Below are 24356 nucleotides of genomic sequence, written 5' to 3'. Positions count from 1 at the left end.
TGGAAATTACGGAATTTTTATAGTGAAACATTGCTCGCGTGTCAAAATGTAACTGCCGCAGAAGGCTTCCGCCCAAGCAGATGCTCAGTGTTGCCAGATATTGCTAACGTTTTCCACCCCAAAATATGTTCAAAACCAGCCAAAAAGCACCTAAAACCGCCCAATCTGGCAACACTGCATGCCTTTCCGGTCAAGTGATTGTGATTGGCTTGTGGCACACCTAGCCAGCCAATGAGCTGCTTGTTTACAGATTCGCTCCCCGCGTCGCAACCAGAATGGCGACCGCTTAAAAGAAATGAATGCTCTGCCAGTGGCGAGTGTGGACGTTGCGTGACTCGCAGAAGATTGTCGCAGGTCGGCGAAAAAACGACTTACTAATAGATATAAAAAATAAAAGTAAGTTTAAAATGTAATTTAAATAAAAAGTAAAGTATTCATAAATTGAGGTTTGGAAGCGCCTCTGTTTTTGGGCTGAGGAGAAGTTTGAAAGGGTGTACCGCGATTCTGCCTTCTTGTATCGCGACACGGATCGTGGCTCTGCGTATCGCGATTTCGATTTCGATACGCATATTGTTACAGCCCTACTGGGAAATCATTCTTCCGAACTGCTTCCATGTTCAAGCATTAAGAAGAAACCGCAGAAACCTCGTTGCTAACGAGGAGGTGGTTGTTTAACCCACGTTAAATTAGGAAACGATGCTTTGTGGTGTAAACGGGTAAGAAGCTGCATTCAGGGCTAGAAAGTTTGCGCTTGAGGGTTTACAGATGTGTTAAGGAATTGAGTGTTTATGGGGTTGTCTTAAGGAATTGAAGGTTTAAGATGATCTGCTGAAAAGCACAAGCTGTAATGAGTTACATTACAGAGGTTTAAGCAGCTTATGGTTTAAGGGGACATATTAAGATCCTGACATTTTAAAGATGCAAAGGTTTATGAATGTATTAAGGAGCAGAAAGTTTATGGAGCTTGGACAAGGTGCTGAAGGTTTAAGGAGATGATTTAAGAAGCAAAAGGTCACATGAGCTGCACTAAAAAGCAGGCAGTTTAATGAGAGTTAATTGAGCCGCGTTTGGCGGGAGACAGGTTAAAGAGCTACATCAGCGTTCAGGAACAGAACAGAACAGTTGAGGTTTAAGATTACGGGATTTCATGAGCTGTGGTGAGGCGCAATGGTTTTAAAGAGCAACCGCTGAATTCTTGAGTCAGTCTGGTCAGATGATGTTGGTGTATTAAGGAGCTGGTGTGTTGGGACTCACCTCAAAGATCTCATCTCTGCAAAGCTCGATGCGACAATGGCCAGCCTGTGGTTGCTGCTGAGACAACTCCTGCCTCAACACCTTCAGCTTGTGCACCAGATCCCGCTTATACTTGGGAGCAGTTAAACACTCTTCAGCTTCCTCGGGGAGATTACACAGCACAGGCTGCTCCTTCAGCTCGGGAGCATGACTAGAGAAAGAGAGATTACATCCAGTCAAGCCAGGCCTAATCAAGTCCTGACTGCTGTACCATGGTCTACTTTAAGTCCTTTGTACCTGCTGAACAAACACTTCAAACACCAAGATTTTATTAAGGGGGGGGGAAGAACATGGGTCATGTGCCTTTCATAAAAGGTAGGACTTTGGATTGTTTACGCATCCCTGCCTGGATTCTCAGGCTAAAATGCAGATTTGGTTCATTAAAACCTGTTGGGCTTTACACCAAAAGGGCACCAACGTGACAGTTCATACGTTATTACTCCATATCATGCACTCAAGACCAAAAATGAACCTCGTTAGAAAGTAATCATGGATTTATGGTGCTTGGAACCTTTAGTGAGTAAGGAATGGTGTTGGGCCTCCACGAGTCTCCAGAACGACTTTCATGCACAAACTGTACTGGAGGGATAAGTCCTGTTCTTGCAAAATATACTAATGCCGCTTTTCCACTACAAACGCGGCTGAGTCGGGCTGAGCCGTGCCGTGCTGAGTCGAGCTGAGTGGGGCTATTGGAGTTGCATTTTGACTACAACCGCGCTGAACCGTGCTGGCTGGAAGTGGGTGGACACATTGGGTGGAGTTAGCGAAAGTGGGTGGACGTCACGTGATGTCGTTAAGCAGCGCAAACAGTGACATCAGTGAGCTTTTAAGCGGTAGTCTCACGACCCGAATAGTAAACAATAAACATGGACATGGAGTCGTTAGTGTTGCTGGTCTTGGTGCTGTGGCTTGTTGTCACCGACAACGCCAACAGATACTGGCAAGAGCGTATAGATGAGGCGAGGCGCATAAGGCTTCATAATTCTCGTAATTCATAATTCTTCTTCTTCCGGGTTTACGGTGTTTACAGATCCCAGCGCGCTCGCGGGGCGTGTGTGGGCATGTGAGGACACTCCTCCTCACCAATCAGTGCACAGGGGAGTGTCTGCTCATGCCCCCAGCCTCACTCGGCACGGTTTGGCTCGCTTCAGCCCCACTCCAAAACTGTGCGAGTTTTAGGGGCTAAGCAGGGCTGAAGCGAGCTGAGTCGTGCTGGTTTTTGGTAGTCGAAACGCGAGCCGTGTCGGGCTGAAGTGAGCTGAAGCGAGCTGAAGTGAGCTGAAAAAGGGTAGTGGAAAAGGGCCATAAGTAACTTTAAAAATGCACAATGGAATTCAACACGATATCACTTTAGATCCATGCATATATTTGAAATTTATGATATTGTATGTAATGCACACACATCTTGAAACATCGATAAAGGACATTTATTGTCAAACTCAAGAATTAATTCACAATAAAAAAATTCAAAGTGACAGTTGGTCCATGTTCGGACCGTCATGCTGGAGATTCTGGGTCTGTGTCGTCCAGGGGTCTCAGCAGCAGTGACTGAGGGTGTCAGGAATCTGTCACGGAGGTGAGCTAGCCTGATGTGCTGATCCTGAACTGGCGTCGTGACTCGAGGCTGACCAGGGCGTGGACGATCCCTGGTGCTCCCTGTCTATCTGTAACGCTGACTCAAACGGGAAATGGTCGAATGATGAACACCGAAGTGCCGGGCGACCTCTGTCTGTGTACTTCCGGCACGCAACATCCCGATGGCCTGTTCACGTTGATTTTGGCTTAGGCGTGGCATCTTCAATAATGACAATTTTCCCATCATTTCCCCCGGGTATTTATAGGCAAGATTGTGTGTGTACAGTGTGTGCAAAATTTGTTGGAAAATTAAAGCCTGTCCATGTCATTGACTACCCGAGTCATATTGTACGTTATTGAGTACAACTCCCTTAAATTCTGATTTGAGCACAGATTTGGAACTTATTCGGGCGGAACGAAGTTATTTTTCCATTGTGATACATTTCTTTTCTTCTTGAGATAAACTCAGCACGAATTCAGCAAGTTTTATCAATGTGCGTTTTTAAAGTTACTTAGTGTATATTTGGTATTTTGATGATGGTGGTGGAGAAACGTTAGCCTGGCTAACACGACTTCAAAGCTCTCCGAGCATTCGGTCTGGCCAAGCTATTAAGCCAGACCGTTTCCCAGAGCCCGTGGTTGACCCGCCTCCCTGAAATGCCTCAGTTTGTTACTGGTCGAAGTCAGAAAAGGCTGTGACGAAGCTTAAACCAATCACATCACTCTTTCCTCTGACGTATGTGACGCGACGGGGCTAACTGGTAGATTAAACTCTTACCGAAGCCGGTCGGGAGCAAGGCGAAAACGTCCTTCCTTTCAATAAATACCTCCAGGGCTGCTCTTTGCTCCGTTTTCAATGAGAACTTCCCGTTGAATGCTTTCAATACAGCATGATTCTGTAAACAATCTATGGCTTCCGGTCGCACTTCTACTACGTCAGTGCCTTGAACACGCCTCTACCCAGGGCCGTTGGAGATGCTCAAAGTTGATTGGCTCCCAATTTTTCGGGAGCTTGGAAATGCTGTAGATAGCCTGCCTGGCCAGACTAAGCTCGGAACAGGCCCTCGTGTTGCGTCACGCTTAGGATGGGCGGGCCCAGGCTAGAGAAACGTAACCCATTGCTGCTCCACATTTCCCATAGGTGTTTAGTTGCGCTGAGATCTGTTGAGTGTGAAGACCATATCACATGATTTACATCCGTCAAAGACCACTCTAGGTGGACCACACCATGCCAGTGAAATGCTGCACGAAGCACCGAACTAACGCACAACAGTTTGCAAGGGGAAAGTCCAGAGGACACCAACATGGTGTTGGGTTGGTTTTTTTTTTTTTTTAAACAAACACCTGCCAAACCAACCAACTAAACCACGTGTGGTTCTTGGCCAGTCTTTGAATGTTTATTGTAATTACTAGGTAGCATACTCGTTTTAAGCCATGTCTGAGAAAATACAGAAGAATACTTACTGCCGTCCAGTGGTTAGTTTCTAAACTTATCCTAGTTCAGGATACTCACCAATGCGCTTTATGATGATTACATCAGGGATGTACAAAACACGCACTTTTCAAGGGGGGGGGGGGGGGGGACAAATCAGACCTGAGGGCCAAAATATCATTCATTTCTGAATTATGCCAAAAAAAAAAAAAACCTCAATATTTACAACATGCGCACACATCATGAATTATCATGTTTAATACTTTGTTGCAAATCCCATATGCGCGTACTGATTGTGCTCAAATCAGCATCAGGCGTTTCCCATAATAACTGGGTCCCAAGCGAGGGCACAACGCGCTCCGAAAGATCCCTGAATGTAAATACTCTTTTCAAGTCTCGGCGATAGTGAGGCCAAGCCGCTGCGTTGACGAGACTCCCACAAGTATCGGGGACATGGATTTGAGAGAAATACATCTCAAGAGGCTCGACAAAGGTTCCCTGAGCTTCGGGAAACGTCCCCAAACCCATCTGTGAGTATTTGCCACTTCGCTTGCTGACAAACACCGCCGCCAAATTTCAGTGCAGGCATTGAATTTTTGTGACATTTTTGGCCACTCACGAGGCAGAGACGCACCAAAAGACCAACTCGCAAAGCTCAGGGAACATTCACTGTGCATCTCACAATTGGTGGCAATGCTACCAATTTTTCATCACCAAGTATTCACAAACCCATCGCGAGCTGGAGTGTGACCAGGGTCTTCGATAATGCAGAGTGCTTACTGAACAGCATTTATTCATTCATATTAAAAGTAATCACTTTTTCCTGGTCAAAATGAGGCAGGAATACACCCTGGATGGAATGACGTTTTGTTGCATGGCCCCATATGAACACAGAGGTGGACAAAGTACCCAAGTTCATTACTTAAGTCAAAGTACAGATCCCACTGGTCCAGTGTTACTCCAGTACAAGTGAAAGTTGTACAGTCAGATTTTTACTTAAAAGTACTGAAGTACTTGCTTTTAAAAATACTTGAGTATTAAAAGCACATTTTCTGTCAAAACCTAATGCGTCCGAAGCAACCGACTGGATTTACCGACTAACTTGTAGAATAAACGCCTGGTCGAACGTTACAAAATAAACTTACAACCAAGCAGAATCATCAATACGATGCTAGCTAGTTTTTCCTCTGGCTACTGGTTAAACAAAACAAACAAAAAAAAATAGTAGCTATAGTAATTATGCGAGGTCACAAAAGCTACTATGCTAACATTACCAAAGGCAGAAATATCTCATATCATCTGTAGCCGCTTTATCCTGTTCTACAGGGTCGCAGGCAAGCTGGAGCCTATCCCAGCTGACTACGGGCGAAAGGCGGGGTACACCCTGGACAAGTCGCCAGGTCATCACAGGGCTGACACAGACAACCCTGACCTAACCTGCATGTCTTTGGACTGTGGGGGAAACCGGAGCACCCGGAGGAAACCCACGCGGACACAGGGAGAACATGCAAACTCCACACAGAAAGTCCCTCGCCGGCCACGGGGCTCGAACCCGGACCTTCTTGCTGTGAGGCGACAGCGCTAACCACTACACCACCGTGCCGCCCGTCAGAAATATGAATTCACAAAATGAACACATGCTGTGCCATCATGGTGGTTTAACATTAAGCTAGCTAGTCAGTGAAGCTCCACCTGACATGCTAGCAAACGCTTTTCAAACTCTAATTCATACTGGGTAGCTAACGCTACCAGAAAAGAAATATTTCTATATTTTGATTATTTGGCAAGATTAGGCTAAAACGCATTTCTGAAAGGACTTCAGATAAGTTAAACGTTATTCATGTTAGCGTAACTGTGTTTACATGCAAGTTAACTAGCTATGTGTAAACGTTAGCCGTGGACAAGGCGATGGCAACTTGGCGGGAAAATCATTTGACTAACCAGACTGCATAGCTATAACAACATTAATCGCTAACTCCAAAAGCACAGACAACTTCATTACAAGCTTTCTCTTGGAATAAAACGTTAGCATATGCTTCCGCAGGTCGGACGGCGAGTTTTAGGCAAACGTTTAAAACGAATCTTTATTCCTTCAACTGATCGTGTTGAATAACACTGCGGAGGGATCATCGAACTTGATTTCATACAGTCTATGGACGTGACCCTAGTGATTACTGATGGGCTGTCTCAGTGTCACCTGCGAAAAAAACAATCACGTTTTAGAAAAGGGGGGGGGGGGGGAATTCACTTTCCAAGTTGTTTCATAGTAATGAGGACCTTGATTGAAATGTAGTGGAGTTAGTCATAATTTTCAAAAAAAAAAAAAAATACTCAAAAACTACAGATACTCAGTGTACTTAAGTAAATTTACTTCGTTACCGTCCACCTGTGTGAACAGATGGAGAACAAAGCATCAATTATTTAAATCACAATAATGGTAGCAGGGTCATGATACGAGAGTGTTGATGTTTGAAGGATCTGGGTTTCGGAGAACACGGAGACTTAATTGGATAGGCAAACGCTTTTGCAGAATGCTAATGTTTGAGAATGTCCAACTAACAATCTCCCAGTAAACACAAACATACATTAAGCACTGTTGGACAACACTAAAATGTGAGAAAGAATGTTTCTCGGACACTGGAGATGTTTGAGAATGGTGCTTGTTGGGGAAAAAAGTGTGTGCGTTGGACATTGATGAATGTGCTTGGTGCAGGATGTTGATGTTTGCAGGACGTCTGACAACGTTTGTGTGTGTGTGTGTGTGTGTGAGAGTGTGTGTGTGTGTGTGTGTGTGTGTGTGTGAGAGAGAGAGAATGATGGTTCATGTCTTTTGCTATAGATTGTGCCATTATGGAAACCCAGTAATCCACAAAAAGGCCACAGTCAGTCTACAGGGCCCAAGCACCAACCGCAGAGACTAAACATCAGCACTTCTGCGAGTGTGGTTTTCCGATTCAGAGTACCGTGTGCTAGTGCCCACCCTTACAAACTGCGATTTTAAAAATACCCAACAACGCTGCATTTGGTCTGCTCGATTTGGACCAGAAATGTTTCTCCTATGTCTGGACATACCGAGGAGGTGTAATTTAGAAAGGTTCTTGCTCTTTCACTGGCTCACTGTCAGAGCTCACTCGAGCCAATAAGCGGGTAGCGCCTGAGGTTAGTGACCACAAACTGCTGAGAGAAAAAGGGGAAAGCTTTAAACAAAAACACACAGGGTCTCTGTTGGAAGAGACTCCCATGCAGAATAATAAGGTCATTTAGAGGCAAGGTATAATTGGACATACATTCGACATTCCTTTTGGTTAAATTTGGCTGCGATTGTCCCAAAAGGCATGCTATGGTACGAACATGTTTTATGCACGATGGCTCATAAAATCTATGGCATATTCTTTTTTTGAAATGTTACAGCCTCCATTAAAAGCCTGAAAACTAGTGGCAGCTTATACAAACATACAGGCAGGTGGGCAGAGCATAACCATATATCTCAGTCGTTCAACCTTCATCAAGTCATACTTTTTAAACTCTTCTTCTGAGTGAACAACAACTTTGACATATAGTTAGTTTTTTTTTTTTCTTTTTTTATCAGACATCTAATTTATTGGGTTTGTTTACCTGACATGTTTCGACGTACAACTTCCGTCTTCCTCAGAGTGTCACCGGATGTTAATTGGTGACGCATCTTTTATCAGCTGCTGTTTCTGAAGGCGTGGCCTTCCTGTCTGGTTTGACAGGTCGGTCAGTTGTACGTCGAAACATGTCAGGTAAACAAACCCAATAAATTAGATGTCTGATAAAAAAAGAAAAAAAAAAACTAACTATATTTAATATAAGACATAATGAACGTAATCGAAAGAACAACTTTGACAGATAAGCTGATGTCCTGTTGACCCTCACCTTTCTAGATGTTGCACAATGGAGGGAAAGTATGTTTACTGCTCCATTTATCTCCTTGAGAGTTATTACGGAAACTGCAGCAAGTGCCAACAGAGGCCCACTGGGGCAAGATTCATGCTGCCCCATGCTTAACGGAAGGAGCAGCAGGCAAGACAGTTAATGACAGGGTTGCCAAATTGGGCTGGTTTAAAAATACTCTGTGCCTTGGACAAGACTTTTTTTTTTTTTTTAATAGAAACGAAATAGAAAATATTTCCGCAAACAATGGCAAAACTGTACGCAGAGATTCGTGACACGTTCGTATCTTACCACTCACAACGCAAGAATGATCGGATGTTGATAAACGTGGTGGCTGAAAACCATCGTCATTTAAATAAATCACACCCCTAAATCTTCTCAGTTGAGAGGCCACGCCCCTCGACTTCTGATACGGAAAGGCATAATACAGCCAAGAAGAGAAACTTCTCCTCCCTTGAAATAGAAGCTCCAGCATCGCAAGTCCAATTGGCAGCCTGGAAAGTAATCGCTGCTGCGGTCAACAGCTTTGCCGTCGACAATTAAACGCCAGCTGATTGATTAATTTATACATCTGTGGTATGTATCGCTATATACTGTACATAATAGTAGCTTATCACAAATCTTTACATGTAGGTTGGGGGGGGGGGGTGGAAAAGTCAGATCTCAAACTTGCCACTAAAAATGTTATGCAGTTGATGCAATGAATGAATAAATCCATCCACCCACCCAAACGGCACTGCTAGACTGTATGTTGGATGTCTGTATGCAATTATTCTATCATGCAAAAATTCTCTAGAAAGCATAAGTGTGACTGCCTCTGTTAAAATTTGTTTGAGGCTATTAGTGTCGCTCTGCCCCACCAAAATTGAAGGCAGTGAGCCGCTGCCGCCGCCAAAAAACGCACGGGTTTGTGAAACAGTACTGACGCATAGCTAATATGTCCTTACACGACCGTTCAAAAGTTTGGGGTCACCCAGACAATTTTGTGTTTTCCATGAAAAGTCACACTTTTATTTCCCACCATAAGTTGTAAAATGAATAGAAAATATAGTCAAGACGTTTTTCTGGCCATTTTGAGCATTTAATCGACCCCACAAATGTGATGCTCCAGAAACTCAATCTGCTCAAAGGAAGGTCAGTTTTATAGCTTCTCTAAAGAGCTCAACTGTTTTCAGCTGTGCTAACATGATTGTACGAGGGGTTTCTAATCATCCATTAGCCTTCTGAGGCAATGAGCAAACACATTGTACCATTAGAACACTGGAGTGAGAGTTGCTGGAAATGGGCCTCTATACACCTATGGAGATATTGCACCAAAAACCAGACATTTGCAGCTAGAATAGTCATTTACCACATTAGCAATGTATAGAGTGCATTTCTGATTAGTTTAAAGTGATCTTCATTGAAAAGAACAGTGCTTTTCTTTCAAAAATAAGGACATTTCAAAGTGACCCCAAACTTTTCAACGGTAGTGTATATTGAGGGGGTTTTCACCCACGTGACCAAGTCATGTGACGCTGCCATTTTGGACGCCACGGCTCGAATCAGTTTGAATGCGAGGAAGGCGACAAACGAAAAACATAAAAGAAAAAGGAGCGAGATGCAGAAAACACCTTCACTATCCAGCGACGTAGGGCATTTACAGGGCGAGCAGAGGGAGAGGTATTTGCAAAAATTGAGGTTAGCAGGCTTAGAGAACGACGTTTACCTGCTTCCACCAGGATTGTTCACTGACGTACGGAAGTACACCAAGCCCTCGTCTTTACCTGACTTCAGCACAGGGCTTTGAACCAGAATTTTTTTCCTATTGGTTCGTTCCGAACAGAAATGGAATTTTAACGTTTCCGGTATTGGGTTCCACCATTAAATAGACGTTCCCGAACCGGTTAGAACAAAAAAATTTCGTTCCCGGAACGGTTAATTACGTTCCCTGTCAGCTGTTTAACAAATGGCTATAAAATTATGTCTCTGTCTCATCCAGCTTAAGCCAAATGTAGGCTAATTCTATTACAACCTTCATTAAATAAGACAAGAAATAATTCAAAACAATTATTATTTCAAATGTTGGCAATTTGGATTCTCAGTATGTCTTCCCATCTACACAAACAGAAAAAGTGCCAAAAATGAAAGAGAATTCGTTTAGTGTGTTACCAAAGGCTAGTCAGGCCCTATAGAGGGCTACCGCATGACGTCACCACGCCGCGAGATTTTGTTAGGCGCCATATTGGAAGACCAAGTACACATCTATGCAAGTACATACATACATAAAACAAACTACACCTGAAATGTAGCCAGGGCCGGTTCTGACCTAATCTGGACCCGGGTGCAACATCGCGCAACCCCCCCCCAAAAAAAAAAAAAAAAACACCAGTCTAAATCAGGACAACCATCACATAACTATAAACATTTTATATCAACTATTTTAACTAAATGGGCTATAATAAATCAGCCTGCAGGCAGCCACGGCGGGCTGCCTCAGAAAACTAACCATTTGTCCTACCTTAAAACTCGTTTTGCATTTTCTGCCTCCTTTTTTGTATTTTCGACCCTCCGTTTATTTTCTTTTCTGAAAACCCGATTTGTGTCCAGACATTTTGTTCTGCTACCAACAAACTAACTCGTCAGGTCTCGTCTCTCGAGCCCGCGATGATTCCCGTGGGAAGGGCAACAACTGATACGTTTTTACAAACAGCCAATAGGGAGGTTGCATCGTTCAGGCTCTTCTTTGCTCAGACACTCAGTAATGCACTTACTCACTTATTATCACATGGAGAAGTGATAGTAGTCCACCTTCCCGCTCTCTCCATTCGGTCAGCGAACGTCACACAGGAAGTGAACCCCAGCGGGTCATAGAAACTTGCGCAGGAGAAGAATGACTTTTTTTATTTGTAGGCCACGGAAACTTTGAGGAACGAAATAAAAACCGGTATTAACCGGTTACCATTATTTTTAATAAGTGTTTCTGTTCCGGAACATAAAAAATAATAAAGTTTCTGGTTTTGTTTCTGTTCCATGTGAAATAGAAAAAGTTCCCGGTTTTCGTTTTCGTTCCTTGAACCGGTTCAAAGCCCTGCTTCGGCCCACATGATCTGTATACCTATGTCGTTAAAAACCCATCGCCATACACAGGTATTGATCTGAAAGTGTATAAGAGTTTGGATGCCTACAAATATTTTGTGTCAGGCTGGGTAACATGCCTACGTCAGCGGGTCGTCCCTGGAGCCGGTGGTCGCCATCTTATTACAGCTAAGGTTTGTTCACATTTTCATTTACTTTCGGTCCTAAGGATAAACAAAATGTTATTAAATGTCATTGAAATAACTTCTTAGTCTGTTGAGACATGGCCCGTTATAAATTTGCTGTTACCAGGCAATGACCAAGAACTGTATTATTAGGGTCGGTGTCTGTGTTGTAGCAGTGTACCAGCAGCTATTTACACCGGATCCAGTGTAAATAGCTGCCGGAGCGCGCTCCGGAACCTCGGCCGGAGCACTCCGGGAGCAAGCCGGAGCGCGCTGCTTAATTTGAGGGGGAGCAAGCCGGAGCGCGCTGCTTAATTTGAGGGGGAGCAAGCCGGAGCGCGCTCCGGCAGCTATTTACACTGGATCCGGTGTAAATAGCTGCCGGATCATAATTACAGTAAACTAGTAAATCCAGTAAAGGAAAAACTTGAGACTGAAAGGTTTTAACAGTCATCCAAATGACTGAACGTAAACATTGCTACAGTAACACACCAGCTATGATGATGTTGACATTAGCTAGCTTGACCTTCAAAATGGCGGACACCGGGGCGTCACGTGACCCTGTGACGTCAGGTGAAAAACCTCAATTAACCATGTCTCGATGTTTAACGCTAATGGTTAATAATACATGGTTAATATAAAACAGGCCTTGACTTGGCTGACAAACAGCTCAATAGAATTGAATCAATCAAACACTGCCGCGCGAGAGGGTCTTTCCAATTTAATTCTATTAATAAAAAAATATATATCCAAAAATGGTGCTTCGTCTCATTGAAATGGTCTGAACTTGATTATGGATTTAGCATCACAATATTGGCTTCCTATTTCAAGGTACCGACTTGAAACACAGAGACTTGTGGTTAGAGTGACTGGCCGTTTTGCCACGTTCCTGTCCGACGTACATTGCCACCTATTAGATTGGCATGAGAGCGTTTTCAAATCGATAACAGTGTTTCCATGGACAGAAATCGGAGGGATAAAAACGTTTGGGGTCCTTGGACTGGACGGGAAGCTCAATCCACTGAAGTAGCACAAGAAAACTGGAATCAAGCCTGAAGAGTGAGACATATGCCACTTTCGATCACATCATCTGCTGTGTCAAAACACACTTCATCCAAGAGAAAGAACCCTGTCAAATCGGCTCCAGGAGAATTTTATACATTTCTCTGCTTGCCCTTTACTCCAGTCTTCATCAGGTGAACTATTGAACTCTCCAGTGTGCCAAAAGCCCAGTAGGACTGAATAAACACCAGGCTTCTGGGCACTGAGGTGGTGGCTCACATGTGGAAAAAAAAAAAAACATGCACACCCACACATCACTGTACTATCAAAAGACTCTTTATGCAGTGGGCACCGAGTATGCACACTACATACCCACATGCTACTTAACAGTGGTGGTGCGTATGCTCTCCCCAGGGTTTGGGCTCCGGTGTGTGTGTGCATGCATGCTATGCACTTTCTCACTGGACCAAGCATCTCGCTTTCCGCTTTAGTCAATGAGGTTGTTGAGAAATTCAATTCAGCAAGAGTCTCTGACCTCTTCCCACTAAAAAACTTCCTTGGAGTCCAACTCCAGGAAATCCTTAGAACATAGACGGAGGCACAAAGCGGTTCTATATGGAAACCGCGGCTGCAGGGTAGAAAAACGAACGTATACCTCTCTTATAAAAATACAGCTAAGACACCGCTGAGCTACCACATGTGCAGAAAATAACAATTATAATCCCCCACACGACATTTCTATAGGCACAATGTGTATAATAAAGGGGCCAGATTTGGCATCCTGAGGTTAGGATAGAGTAAATGTTTGTGGTCATCTGATCAGGGTTGTTGGGAGTGGGGGGTTCTGACAGTACTGGAGATCTGTCTTTCAACTACGAGGCTCATGTTGCTAGCAGTGAAAAAGGATACAGCATTACAGTGCAACCGGTGTCTAAATCAGGAGTATTCAATTAAAACTTGTCTCCAAGTTAAACAACCTAAAGCCTAGGTCACAACCGGATGTACGATTTTTTGGCCGTGCGATTTTTGGCGTTTCCCCAAATCGCTGCGTTTTTTTTGTTCTTGGAGAAAGACGCACGTTGGCCGTAAGTTTGTCTTGCAACCTGAAAAAAACGTAAGCGCCTGTAGAGTTTGTTTGACATGACAAAGAACCTCTGCGGCCGGTCTACGGCTCGAAAATCAGCACGTCACACGCACGCCCTCCGTGCGTTTTTTGCACATAGACCGGCCGTAGGAGCACGTACGGCCGGTTGTGACCGAGGCGTAATGCTTAACTTTCACACTAGCCAGCAAAAAAAGTGACCATTAACTTAATATGCACTTGTGTAAAACGGAGTCGCAATTTCAGCAAAAGCGACAAAGTCGCACTTCTTCCCCACTCACAACTTTAGCTCCTATCTGTAATTAGTTTGACCCATAACAATGGAACACGTACTTATAGCTATGGGTTTATCTTTTCCTGTCATATACAACCTCTGATTAAACGTGGGGCCACATGAGAAACAGAAAATTTTGTGGAGGGCCGGACCAAAAGGCTGAACTAAATTCTGCATAATATTAATTGTATTTCTTTATATAAAGCAATAAATAACATTGTTTTTACAAGCTGCTAAGACTGGTAAGAGTATGGAAAAAAAACACGAGGTTGCTTTCCAAAAAATGTCATTTATTCAATCAAATTTCCCAAAACAATGGTTAACAAAATGTGAACGTTTGTACCATTTTTTTTTTCAGTCACATTCACCCCAAAACACAATAAAGACATCACAATATTGTCTTTCTACTCCAAATATCAAGCAAGACACATCATATTATAATGATGATGCCCACATTTATAGTTTAATCACCTCATTTGGTGCTTTTCGCCGGAGATCGGCTCCGGCGCCTGCTGGTGACGTCGCACTATGTGATTGGCTGGACCGTTTGAAGGATGACGTACAAGTTTGTGGTTGGTCTGGACAAATTACGGAAGTAGTTATCGCGGGATTAGGTTTCGTGGGATTTCATGTCATGTTCATGTTGCGCGCATTGCGGTTTTGTTGAACACAACTTCAAAATAAAAGCAATGCACATTCAGTCCATGCATGGGGTAAAATTAGAAAATACGTTTATTTTGTAATTTCTCATTAACCTTACGCGGGCCGGTCAGAATGAACCAAAGGGCCGGATGCGGCCCGCGGGCCGTAAAATGCCCAGGTCGGTTATAGATGAAAGTCTTCCGGATTTACCCGGAAATCCGGATATTTGACAAAACTCTTGAAAATCTCCGGTTTTCCGAATGGAGAAATTGTATTTTTCGCGTTCCGTTTCACAGAAATTCGGTTTTGCGATCGCGCGGCTTGTTTTCGTTCGCCGCTATTTTTGTAGTCTCGCAATGCTTGCTGGTGTGTACGAGACCTTACATGCTTATATACATACCTTATGTCATGTGAACGAGATTTTATTGCGATATCGTGCTTTAGAAAACGCGGTCTTTCTTTTGTATCAGTTGAATTATTTTTTTCTAAACATATATGCAGTATTGCACATAAGATGTGACAGCATCACTTTATATAGCTAAGTTTTGACATCCAAAAGTGAAAATTCTGAATTTAGAACAATGCACTCCTGAAAATTACTCATGAACTAGGGGAATTAAAATGTGATATTTTTGACACGTTAATCATAAATGTACATGAAAGAAAAAGGCTTAAAAGTTATAACTTGTTTAGTGAAAAGAAGTACTAAAATGCACTCAAATGCAGGGTTTTGCGTGTTGTTATTAAAATTGTTTCGGGGGACGTTGCCCCCCCGACCCCATCTTAGTTTGACTTTCAAAAGTTCAGGATTTTTTTCTTTGCTCCACTTTCATCTCTACATTATGAGGAAAAATAGGAAGGAAGCCGAGAAGCAAGCTTAGCATGGAAAATGTAAATCAAACTTAAAATATATGTTTTAAACAAGTGTTGTGTGTGTAAATAGATGGATAGATAGAACCAGTCAAACGTTTGGACACACCCACTCAGAGGTTTTTCTGTATTTTGACTTTTTTTTTTTACATCCATTCATTATCTGTAGCCGCTTATCCTGTTCTACAGGGTCGCAGGCAAGCTGGAGCCTATCCCAGCTGACTACGGGCGAGAGGTAGCCTGGGAAATCCCATGCTGCTTTGCACAATCGTTCCGATCTGAAAAGACAGCATGGAAACTATGGTCTAAAGGCTCACCTGAGTTAGGGAGCCAATCAGAGAGTGGGGAGGGGTGGAAAGACGGTGACGCGTACTACTCGACAAACGGAAGCTTGTAGTTTATTTGGGACTGTTTACGGATCACATTTAACATGGCGGCGAGCGATACGAACCAAACTTTCGATCAAGCTTTAGACACTGTTCTGAATAGTTTAGAGCGAAAGTTTGTTTTAAAAAAAGAACAGCGTTTGGCGTTACAGTCTTTCGTTGACACGAAGACAGATGCCTTTGCCTTGCTCCCGACAGGGTTTGGTCAAAGTCTCATTTACCAACTAGCCCCCTTAGGTGGTTAAGCAGTTCTTCGTCGCTCTAACTACGTCACCGGGTACAACTGCCATGATTGGCCATGGGCTACGTATACGCCAAATGATAGACATTCGCAACGTCCAATAAATGGCCGTTGACAATCATAAACCACACCTCCCCTACGAGAAATTCAATAGGTGGATTCCAGACCATATTTCACTTGTGATATGGTCTGGTGTTAACCAGACTAGGCGAGAGGCGGAGTACACCCTGGACAAGTCACCAGATCATCGCAGGGCCGACACACAACCATTCACACTTACGGTCAATTTAGAGCCACCAATTAGCCCAGACCTGGGCATTTTACGGCCCGCGGGCCGCATCCGGCCCTTTGGTTCATTCTGACCGGCCCGCGTAAGGTTAATGAGAAATTACAAAATAAACGTATTTTCTAATTTTACCTCATGCATGGACTGAATGTGCATTGCTTTTATTTTGAAATTGTGTTCAACAAAAATGCAATGCGCGCAACATGAAAATGACATGAAATCCCACGAAACCTAATCGCGCGATAACTACTTCTGTAATTTGTCCAGACCAACCACAAACTTGTACGTCATCCTTCAAACGGTCCAGCCAATCACATAGTGCGACGTCACCAGCAGGCGCCGGAGCCGATCTCCGGTGAAAAGCACCAAATGAGGTGATTAGACTACAAATGTGGGCATCATTATTATAATATGATGTATCTTGCTTGATATTTGGAGTAGAAAGACAATATTGTGATGTCTTTATTGTGTTTTGGGGTGAATGTGACTGAAAAAAAAAAAGGTACAAACGTTCACATTTTGTTCACCATTGTTTTGGGAAATTTGATTGAATAAATGACATTTTTTGGAAGGCAACCTCGTTTTTTCCATACTCTTACCAGTCTTAGCAGCTTGTAAAAACAATGTTATTTATTGCTTTATATAAAGAAATACAATTAATATTACGCAGAATTTAGTTCAGCCTTTTAGTCCGGCCCTCCACAAAATTTTCTGTTTCTCATGTGGCCCCATGGAAAAAATAATTGCCCACCCCTGAATTAGCCTAACCTGCATGTCTTTGGACTGTGGAGGAAACTGGAGCACCCGGAGAGAACATGCAAACTCCACACAGAAAGGCTCCTCGCCGGCCGCTGGGCTCGAACCCAGGACCTTCTTGCTGTGAGGCGACAGCGCTAACCACTACGCCACCGTGCCACCTGTTTTTTACATTGTAGAACAATACTGAAGACAAACATACGGAACATATATGGAATTATGTGGTTTAAAAAAAAAAAGTTTCATATTTTAGATTCTTCAAAGTATCCACCTTGATGACACTTTGCACACTATTGGCATTAACTTAACCAGCTTCATGAGGTCGTCACCTGGAATGCTTTTCGATTAACAGGTGCCTCGTCAAAAGTCACTTGGTGCAATTTCTTACTTTCGTAATGTGTTTGCGATCAAACAGTAAATAATAAAATTACAGTAAACAGCCCTGTTCCATAACGTCAAGAAGCACTCAACTAAGTAAAGAGAAACGACATCCATCGTTACTTTAAGACACGACGCGTCTTTTTGTTAATAAAAAAAAAATAAATTTAATTAGAAGGCGTGTCCAAACTTCTGACTGGTACTGTGCATCGTATATCAGGGAGTCGGTCATTCTGCACTTCAACACTTTTGCAAGCAAGAACAAAACAATTAACCCACGCCCAAGTCCTGCTAGCGCTAGGCCGGTTGTATATGCAGCATGCACTGCTAACAGAACACGTCTGTGCAATCCGGGCGTAAGGCGATTTTCTGAAACCCGTCCTCTGATAAAAGACAGATGGCCCGAGCATCAGCCAGAAATGCGCACACGCCTCTCTAACGTCTTCCTCAGGCAAAATCCTGAGCCACCCCTGGTGTTACATCTATTCTGTTCTTTAAGATCGTTCAAACCTGCAGCCATGACGCACACCCTGCATACAGCACCACAAATGCCTGGAATAATTCACGCAGATCTGAACGGCGCTCTTAATTCCTCAGCCTCTCGATCAGTTAGGAAGTTTGGCCTGTCTGGACTGAATCAGAAGTGTAACACACTTACAGCCAGAAATGTTTACAGATCAGGAAATGAACCCAGAAACAACCGCATGTTCCACTGTGCGCTTTTAACAAGCAGTAAAAGCGTCTTTACGATTGCAAATAAACACTGGGCTCACAGGGTAGATACTGCAGGCTTCCAAGAACCTTATTAAAAGCACTTCACACATGCTGACATATCAACTTATTTTCTCCCGGAGTTGCATTTATAGCGACGACTCAATGATTCAGCTCATTTCCTAATTTACAAGTCGTTCATGAGTTAAACTGCTAAAAGCCTGATCACAGAGACATGCATCTCCCCTTCCAAATGGACCCGAGGTATTAAATATACCAAAGGGGAACCGTCAGGGCCTTCTAGGCCTTCAGAGAAGGCCTTAAAAATTTTGGACCAAAAGTAGCTAATAAATAATATAAATATGCATATATTTTTTTAAAAACTGTCTAATTTAATACCATACACTAATACATTTCTCACGTGTTCTTCAGTTAAGTTTACTGTCAAGTTCACATCAGCAATGAAAGGGTTACTGGCTGAAACACGCTGTCCAATCAAAATCGTCCCTCATGGAGAGCGAGCTCATTAATTGGTTAGGACTTCACAAGTCCCTGAGAAGGCCTGAGCTATGTATTTTGATATGGAGAATGATGGGGAAATTGACCAATCAATGTTTGATTTTAAGTGGGCGGGACAAAAACAAAAGATTGTAGGCCTTCATGAAGTCCTAGCCAATGCTCCTAGCCGACAGGACAGTAGCGGGCAAAATAAAATTGATAGAATTAGTGGTTGAGAGTTGAATGGCGGATAACGAGAGTGACGTTGTGGCTAGCTTGCTAGCATCGCCTTTTTCAAGGCGACCTTTCACCGAAAAGCTGGAGATAATAAAAAAAAGCACTTCTTTTGGAGCTCAAATCAAAGGACAAACTTTATGACGCTGCCATTGCCCACTTTACAAAAAAAGACCGACGTATGGATTTTGTTTTCATGTAGGTAGGATTTTATAAGCCACCTTTTGGTGTTTCAAGTGTTTGGAAATTCCAAGTGGGCATTCAGTTTGTACATAGTGTAAAATTGCCCTTTCAGTAGATAAATTATTATTATTTTCAACATTATTATTCACGATGATATTCATGATTTCATGATGATGGTGATCATTATTATTTTCATTCTCCCATTTTAATCACTGTAAAATTAAGGGGGTGTAGCGGGAACTATAAAAAGACTTTTATTTGATGCGCCTCCCGAAATGGAAATGTAGGCTATTTGTACTTCATGTCAGTTTAAAATATATGTCTTTTTATTGCCAACTTTAAGAATTATTCATTTGAAATTGCATTACAGTTTGAAGATTGTGTTTGTTTTTTTGTACGCTGTTATTTAATAGTGCTGTTAGCATATATATATATATATATATATATATATATATATATATATATATATATATATATATATTTTTTAAGGTCACGAGTTTTATGCAATGTTTCCTGTTGGGGAAGTTGTGATGTTATGGTCTGTTTGTTTACATCCTTGTCGTCGTTAATTAAACGATCAGTTACTTAACGCTTTCAAATCATCCTCTGTGCCTTTGCCGCGATTATTTATTTTCTCATCAATATGAGGGCTGAGGTGAAGGCCCAGCTGTAGTGCTCACGGTTCGCCACTGAAATATACATTGAAGGACGTTGACGATTCAATTCTATAAGAGTTGGAACTGTAAGGATGCAACACGATTCGATTCAGTATTGTACGGCACTTTCGATTAGTTTTGTATGGAGGTCACAGAAAGGCGAAAGAAACTCGCACTGCAAAAGGAAACTCATTTGATAAATGTTTCTGTGTAAAAATACACGAGCGATAAAAAGGTGCTGTGCTCAGGCATTATTGGTACAGAGAAGCTCAGATCTGTGCAGTCACGACTTTACTGAATTCTAGCAGTCCACTGATGTAAAGTAGCAGGCACGTACTCCAGCACATTAAGGCCAAGTTTACATTAGACCGTATCTGTCTCGTTTTCTTCGCGGATGCACTGTCCGTTTACATTAAAACGCCTGGAAACGCCGGGAAACGGGAATCCGTCAGGGCCCACGTATTCAATCCAGATCGTGTCTGGTCTGGTGCTGTGTAAACATTGAGAATATGCGGATACGCTGTGCTGAGCTCTAGCTGGCGTCGTCATTGGACAACGTCACTGACATCCACCTACCTGATTCGCTGGCGTTGGTCATGTGACGCGACTGCTGAAAAACGGCGCGGACTTCCGCCTTGTATCACCTTTCATTAAAGAGTATAAAAGTATGAAAATACTGCAAATACTGATGCAAATACTGCCCATTGTGTAGTTATGATTGTCTTTAGGCTTGCCATCCTTCCACTTGCAAGTGGTAAGTGACTTGCGCACAGCGGCTCAGTCCCAAATCACTGCTCGTGCGCTTTGTGAGCTGCGCAGGGCCGGAGTGCGCACCCTCCAGAGGGCACTCGCTGTTCAGGGCGGAGTGATTTGGAGCGCAGGATGCCTGCGGAGCCGAGCGTATCTGTGTATTGGCGTTGCTGTGTGCAGGCGAATCGTGTATTGGTGTTGCTGTGTGCACGCGAATCGTTTTAAAAACGTTAATCTGATGATCCGCTGAGACGGTCTAATGTAAACCCCACCTAAATATAGCGTAAACTAATCTAGTCTACTGTGATCAATAATCTGAGGTATTAAAGATGCGTTTAAAGCGGCCCCTTGTCTGAACTGGAACAGGACACTGATGTGATGGACATATCAAATAATTTAGTAAACACAATAATAAAACTATGATAATAAAACTCAGTTCTATTCTACTCAATTCAGTTGTATTTTATTGTACAGCAATAAAGCTAAGTTCTATTCCATTAATTCTGTTTTACTGTAATAAAGTTCTGTTCTACTCAATTCAAATGTTCTCCCATAATAAAGCTCAATCCAAATCTTCCATAATAAAGCTCTATTCTAATCTGTTCCACCATAATAAAGCTCAATTCCAATCTATTCTACCATAATAAAGCTCTATTCTAATCTACTCTACCAGAATAAAGCTCTATTCTATCGGAATAAAGCTCTATTCCAATCTATTCTATTGGAATAAAGCTCTGTTCTACTATAATAAAGCTCGATCCCAATCTATTCTACCGGAATAAAGATCTATTATAATGGAATAATGCTCTGTTTGACCATAATAAAGCTCTATTCTAATCTATTCTACTGAAATAAAGCTCTATCCCAACCTATTCTACCATAATAACGCTCTATTGTAATTTATTCTACCATAATAAAGCTCTATTCTAATCTGTTCCATCCGAATAATACTCTGTTCCACCATAATAAAGCTCTATTCTAATCTACTCTACCAGAATAAAGCTTTATTCTAATCTATTCTACTGGAATAAAGCTCTATTCTAATCTATTCTATCGGAATAAAGCTCTATTCTAATCTATTCTATCGGAATAAAGCTCTATTCTACTATAATAGAGCTCGATCCCAATCTATTCTACCGGAATAAAGCTCTATTCTAATCTATTCTACCGGAATAAAGCTCTATTCTAATCTATTCTATCGGAATAAAGGTCTATTCTACTATAATAAAGCTCGATCCCAATCTATTCTACCGGAATAAAGCTCTATTCTAATGGAATAATGCTCTGCTTGACCATAATAAAGCTCTATTCTAATCTATTCTACTGAAATAAAGCTCAATCCCAACCTATTCTACCATAATAACGCTCTATTGTAATTTATTCTACCATAATAAAGCTCTATTCTAATCTATTCTACTGGAATAAAGCTCTATTCTACCATAATAAAGCTCTATTCTATCGGAATAAAGCTCAATCCCAATCTATTCTACCATAACACTTTATTCTAATCTATTCTACTGGAATAATGCTCTATTCTACCATAATAAAGCTCTATCCCACCATAATAAAGCTCTATCCCAATCTATTCTACCATAATAACGCTCTATTCTAATCTATTCTACTGGAATAAAGCTCTATTCTAATGGAATAAAGCTCAATCCCAATCTATTCTACCATAATAACACTCGATTCTAATTTCTTCTACTGGAATAACGCTCTATTCTATTCTAATTTATTCTACCATAAGAAAGCTCTATTCTAATCTATTCTACCGGAATAATGCTGTATAGGGTAATCTATTAATAAGGGGTTGCATTCATGTTTAAGTACCTGAGGTTTGGATTCTCCACACCACGAGATCCATTTGGACTGTTGGGGGGGAAGGGGGGGGGGAGAAGAGAGAGAGAGAGATGGTCATCAACAGAACAGAACAGTACATATCCACAGAAGCAGAAATCGAAAGGAATGATTGTAGTTCTCACTTGAGGACTCGGTGCAGGTTGGCCGACAGACGTGGGTCTGTGAACTGTGTGGTTCTATTATTGTGGTCCACAAAGTACACTCGGCCGGTGGCTGTGTTTCGAATCTCCCAGCCTGGTGGGAGTGGCCCGAGCTCCTCACAGTTCACATTGCTGAGATCCCTACACACAAACACACACGTAGCATGAGCCATAAATGACTGGCCTCACCTTCATCAGCTGTACAGTCTGTTAGACATGAAGAAATGTCCGCTACACAATTCATCACCACTGTTATTAAACCTAATAGATATAAAATGTCAGAATTTATTTTCTATTGATTATAAAAGATCACAAAGCATTGGTGTTGTATGCATGTATGTATATTGTATTGTATGTGTGTATATATGCATAAGTATCTGTATATATGATTTGATCGATATTATACCATGTTGGTATGTCTTGGTATGTTTTCTTTTTTTTTTGTTTGTTGCTTTTGTATATATAGTTTATTATGGCAGAAAGTGACGTTTGATTAGCGGTGGTATAGAGGGTTAGGGTTTGACAAGTTATTTACGTCTTCCTAATCCTTTCCGAACATTATTATGTTACTACCTTGTGGCTACGCTATTCTGTTTGTTTATGATGATGTTTTGATGATTGCAGTTTTTAATTTTTATATCTTCTTTACTGTTCGGAATAAATCAATCAATCGATCAGCCAGAACGCTGATTATTTTTAACTGAAGCCGGGCTAACATGTGACCTTACAATATTTTTGACTAGGCTGATATAAAAACAGTACTGGTACTGTATGTCACATGATATGAAGAGCAAATAGAAACACTACCTTTCTTAAAAAAAAAAAAAAGATTTTAAGGAGGGGGAGAGGAGAAAAAAAAAGTGCTCTGTAAGAAGTATTGCGAGAGGAAAAAAAAACAACAACCAGTTTTAAGTCGCAAAACCGACCATTTGCAGTTGTGTTTTGTTGAAATTATTAAAATATGGCTTCTATTTTGAACAAAACTATGGCGTTGCAGCAACACTCACTACGTTTACATGCACATAGAGAGAATCGAATTTCTGCCGTTGCTCGACTGAAATCGAAGTTCAAAATGCCATGTATACACCTTAATTCGGCTGAAATTGAACCGAACTTGATTTCTCGGAATCGAGCTACACGACCTAGATTATGCGATTTCTGCCGAGCTAATTTATGCATGTAAACCCTATCGAGCTAGTTGTCAAGCTACTTCCGGAAGTGACGAGTCCACAAGCGGGAAACACAACAGCCTCGGTCGGCATGACAATGAATCATGACAACGGCATGAATCTTTTCTTTTTGTGGCATTGTTTGCACTGTTAAAATTTAGCTCACTTACTGTATCACCAAATACATCTGTACAGCTGTTGCATAGCTGTGAATTGTGTACATAAACAAGTCATTGTATTTGTGTGTATATATATATATATATATATATATATATATATATATATATATATATATGTGTGTGTATGTCCAACATCTGAAGAATGTCAATAAAAACAAAACAATTGAACTTTTTGTGTGTTTATTAAGACATAAGTTAAATTGTAAGCAAAAAAAAAATATTTTTTTGTAAGCAAAAAATGGACTTTAGAAAAATATTATTGTGCAAAATAAGTTGTCTTACAAAACAGTGGTCTGCGCCGGACAGTTTGTAGCCATAGTCTGTTAGAGCAAGCCTAACAGCTTGAACACGGAACTAGTGTTGCCAGATTGGGGGTTTTAAGTGCATTTTAGCGGATTTGAACATGTTTTGAGCTGGAAACGTCAGCAGTATCTGGCAACACTATAGCTCTTCTTCATGACGACAACCGGAAGTGTACCAACACGATGGGGCGTGTAGCGCCACGTGTGGCTCGGGTGCACAATGCACCTTGCACAATAGCCCGATTTCACTTGTGCATGTAGGATTGGATTTCTCTGGCAC

The 24356-nt window shown here is 41.9% G+C and overlaps 1 protein-coding gene across 4 annotated transcripts in view; it reads right to left on the bottom strand.

Moving 5' to 3' along the window:
* The window catches only part of LOC132884897 (E3 ubiquitin-protein ligase SMURF2-like), a 210884-nt gene that overhangs the window by 37724 nt on the left and 148804 nt on the right, over positions 1–24356 (bottom strand). For all 4 annotated transcript variants that reach the window (XR_009654501.1, XM_060918944.1, XM_060918942.1 and 1 more), the window contains 3 exons: positions 22409–22567; positions 22257–22295; positions 1255–1444 (listed from right to left, as the gene is read on the bottom strand). Coding sequence is in view for 3 of the 4 variants with exons in the window: in XM_060918944.1 (XP_060774927.1) it covers positions 1255–1444; positions 22257–22295; positions 22409–22567 (388 nt within the window). In the remaining variant the exon portion in view is untranslated. The remainder of the gene's footprint in view (positions 1–1254; positions 1445–22256; positions 22296–22408; positions 22568–24356) is intronic.

This window comes from Neoarius graeffei, chromosome 4, assembly GCF_027579695.1.
Source record: "Neoarius graeffei isolate fNeoGra1 chromosome 4, fNeoGra1.pri, whole genome shotgun sequence".
Lineage (NCBI taxonomy): Eukaryota > Metazoa > Chordata > Actinopteri > Siluriformes > Ariidae > Neoarius > Neoarius graeffei.
This window is presented reverse-complemented; position numbering and strand designations above follow the sequence as displayed.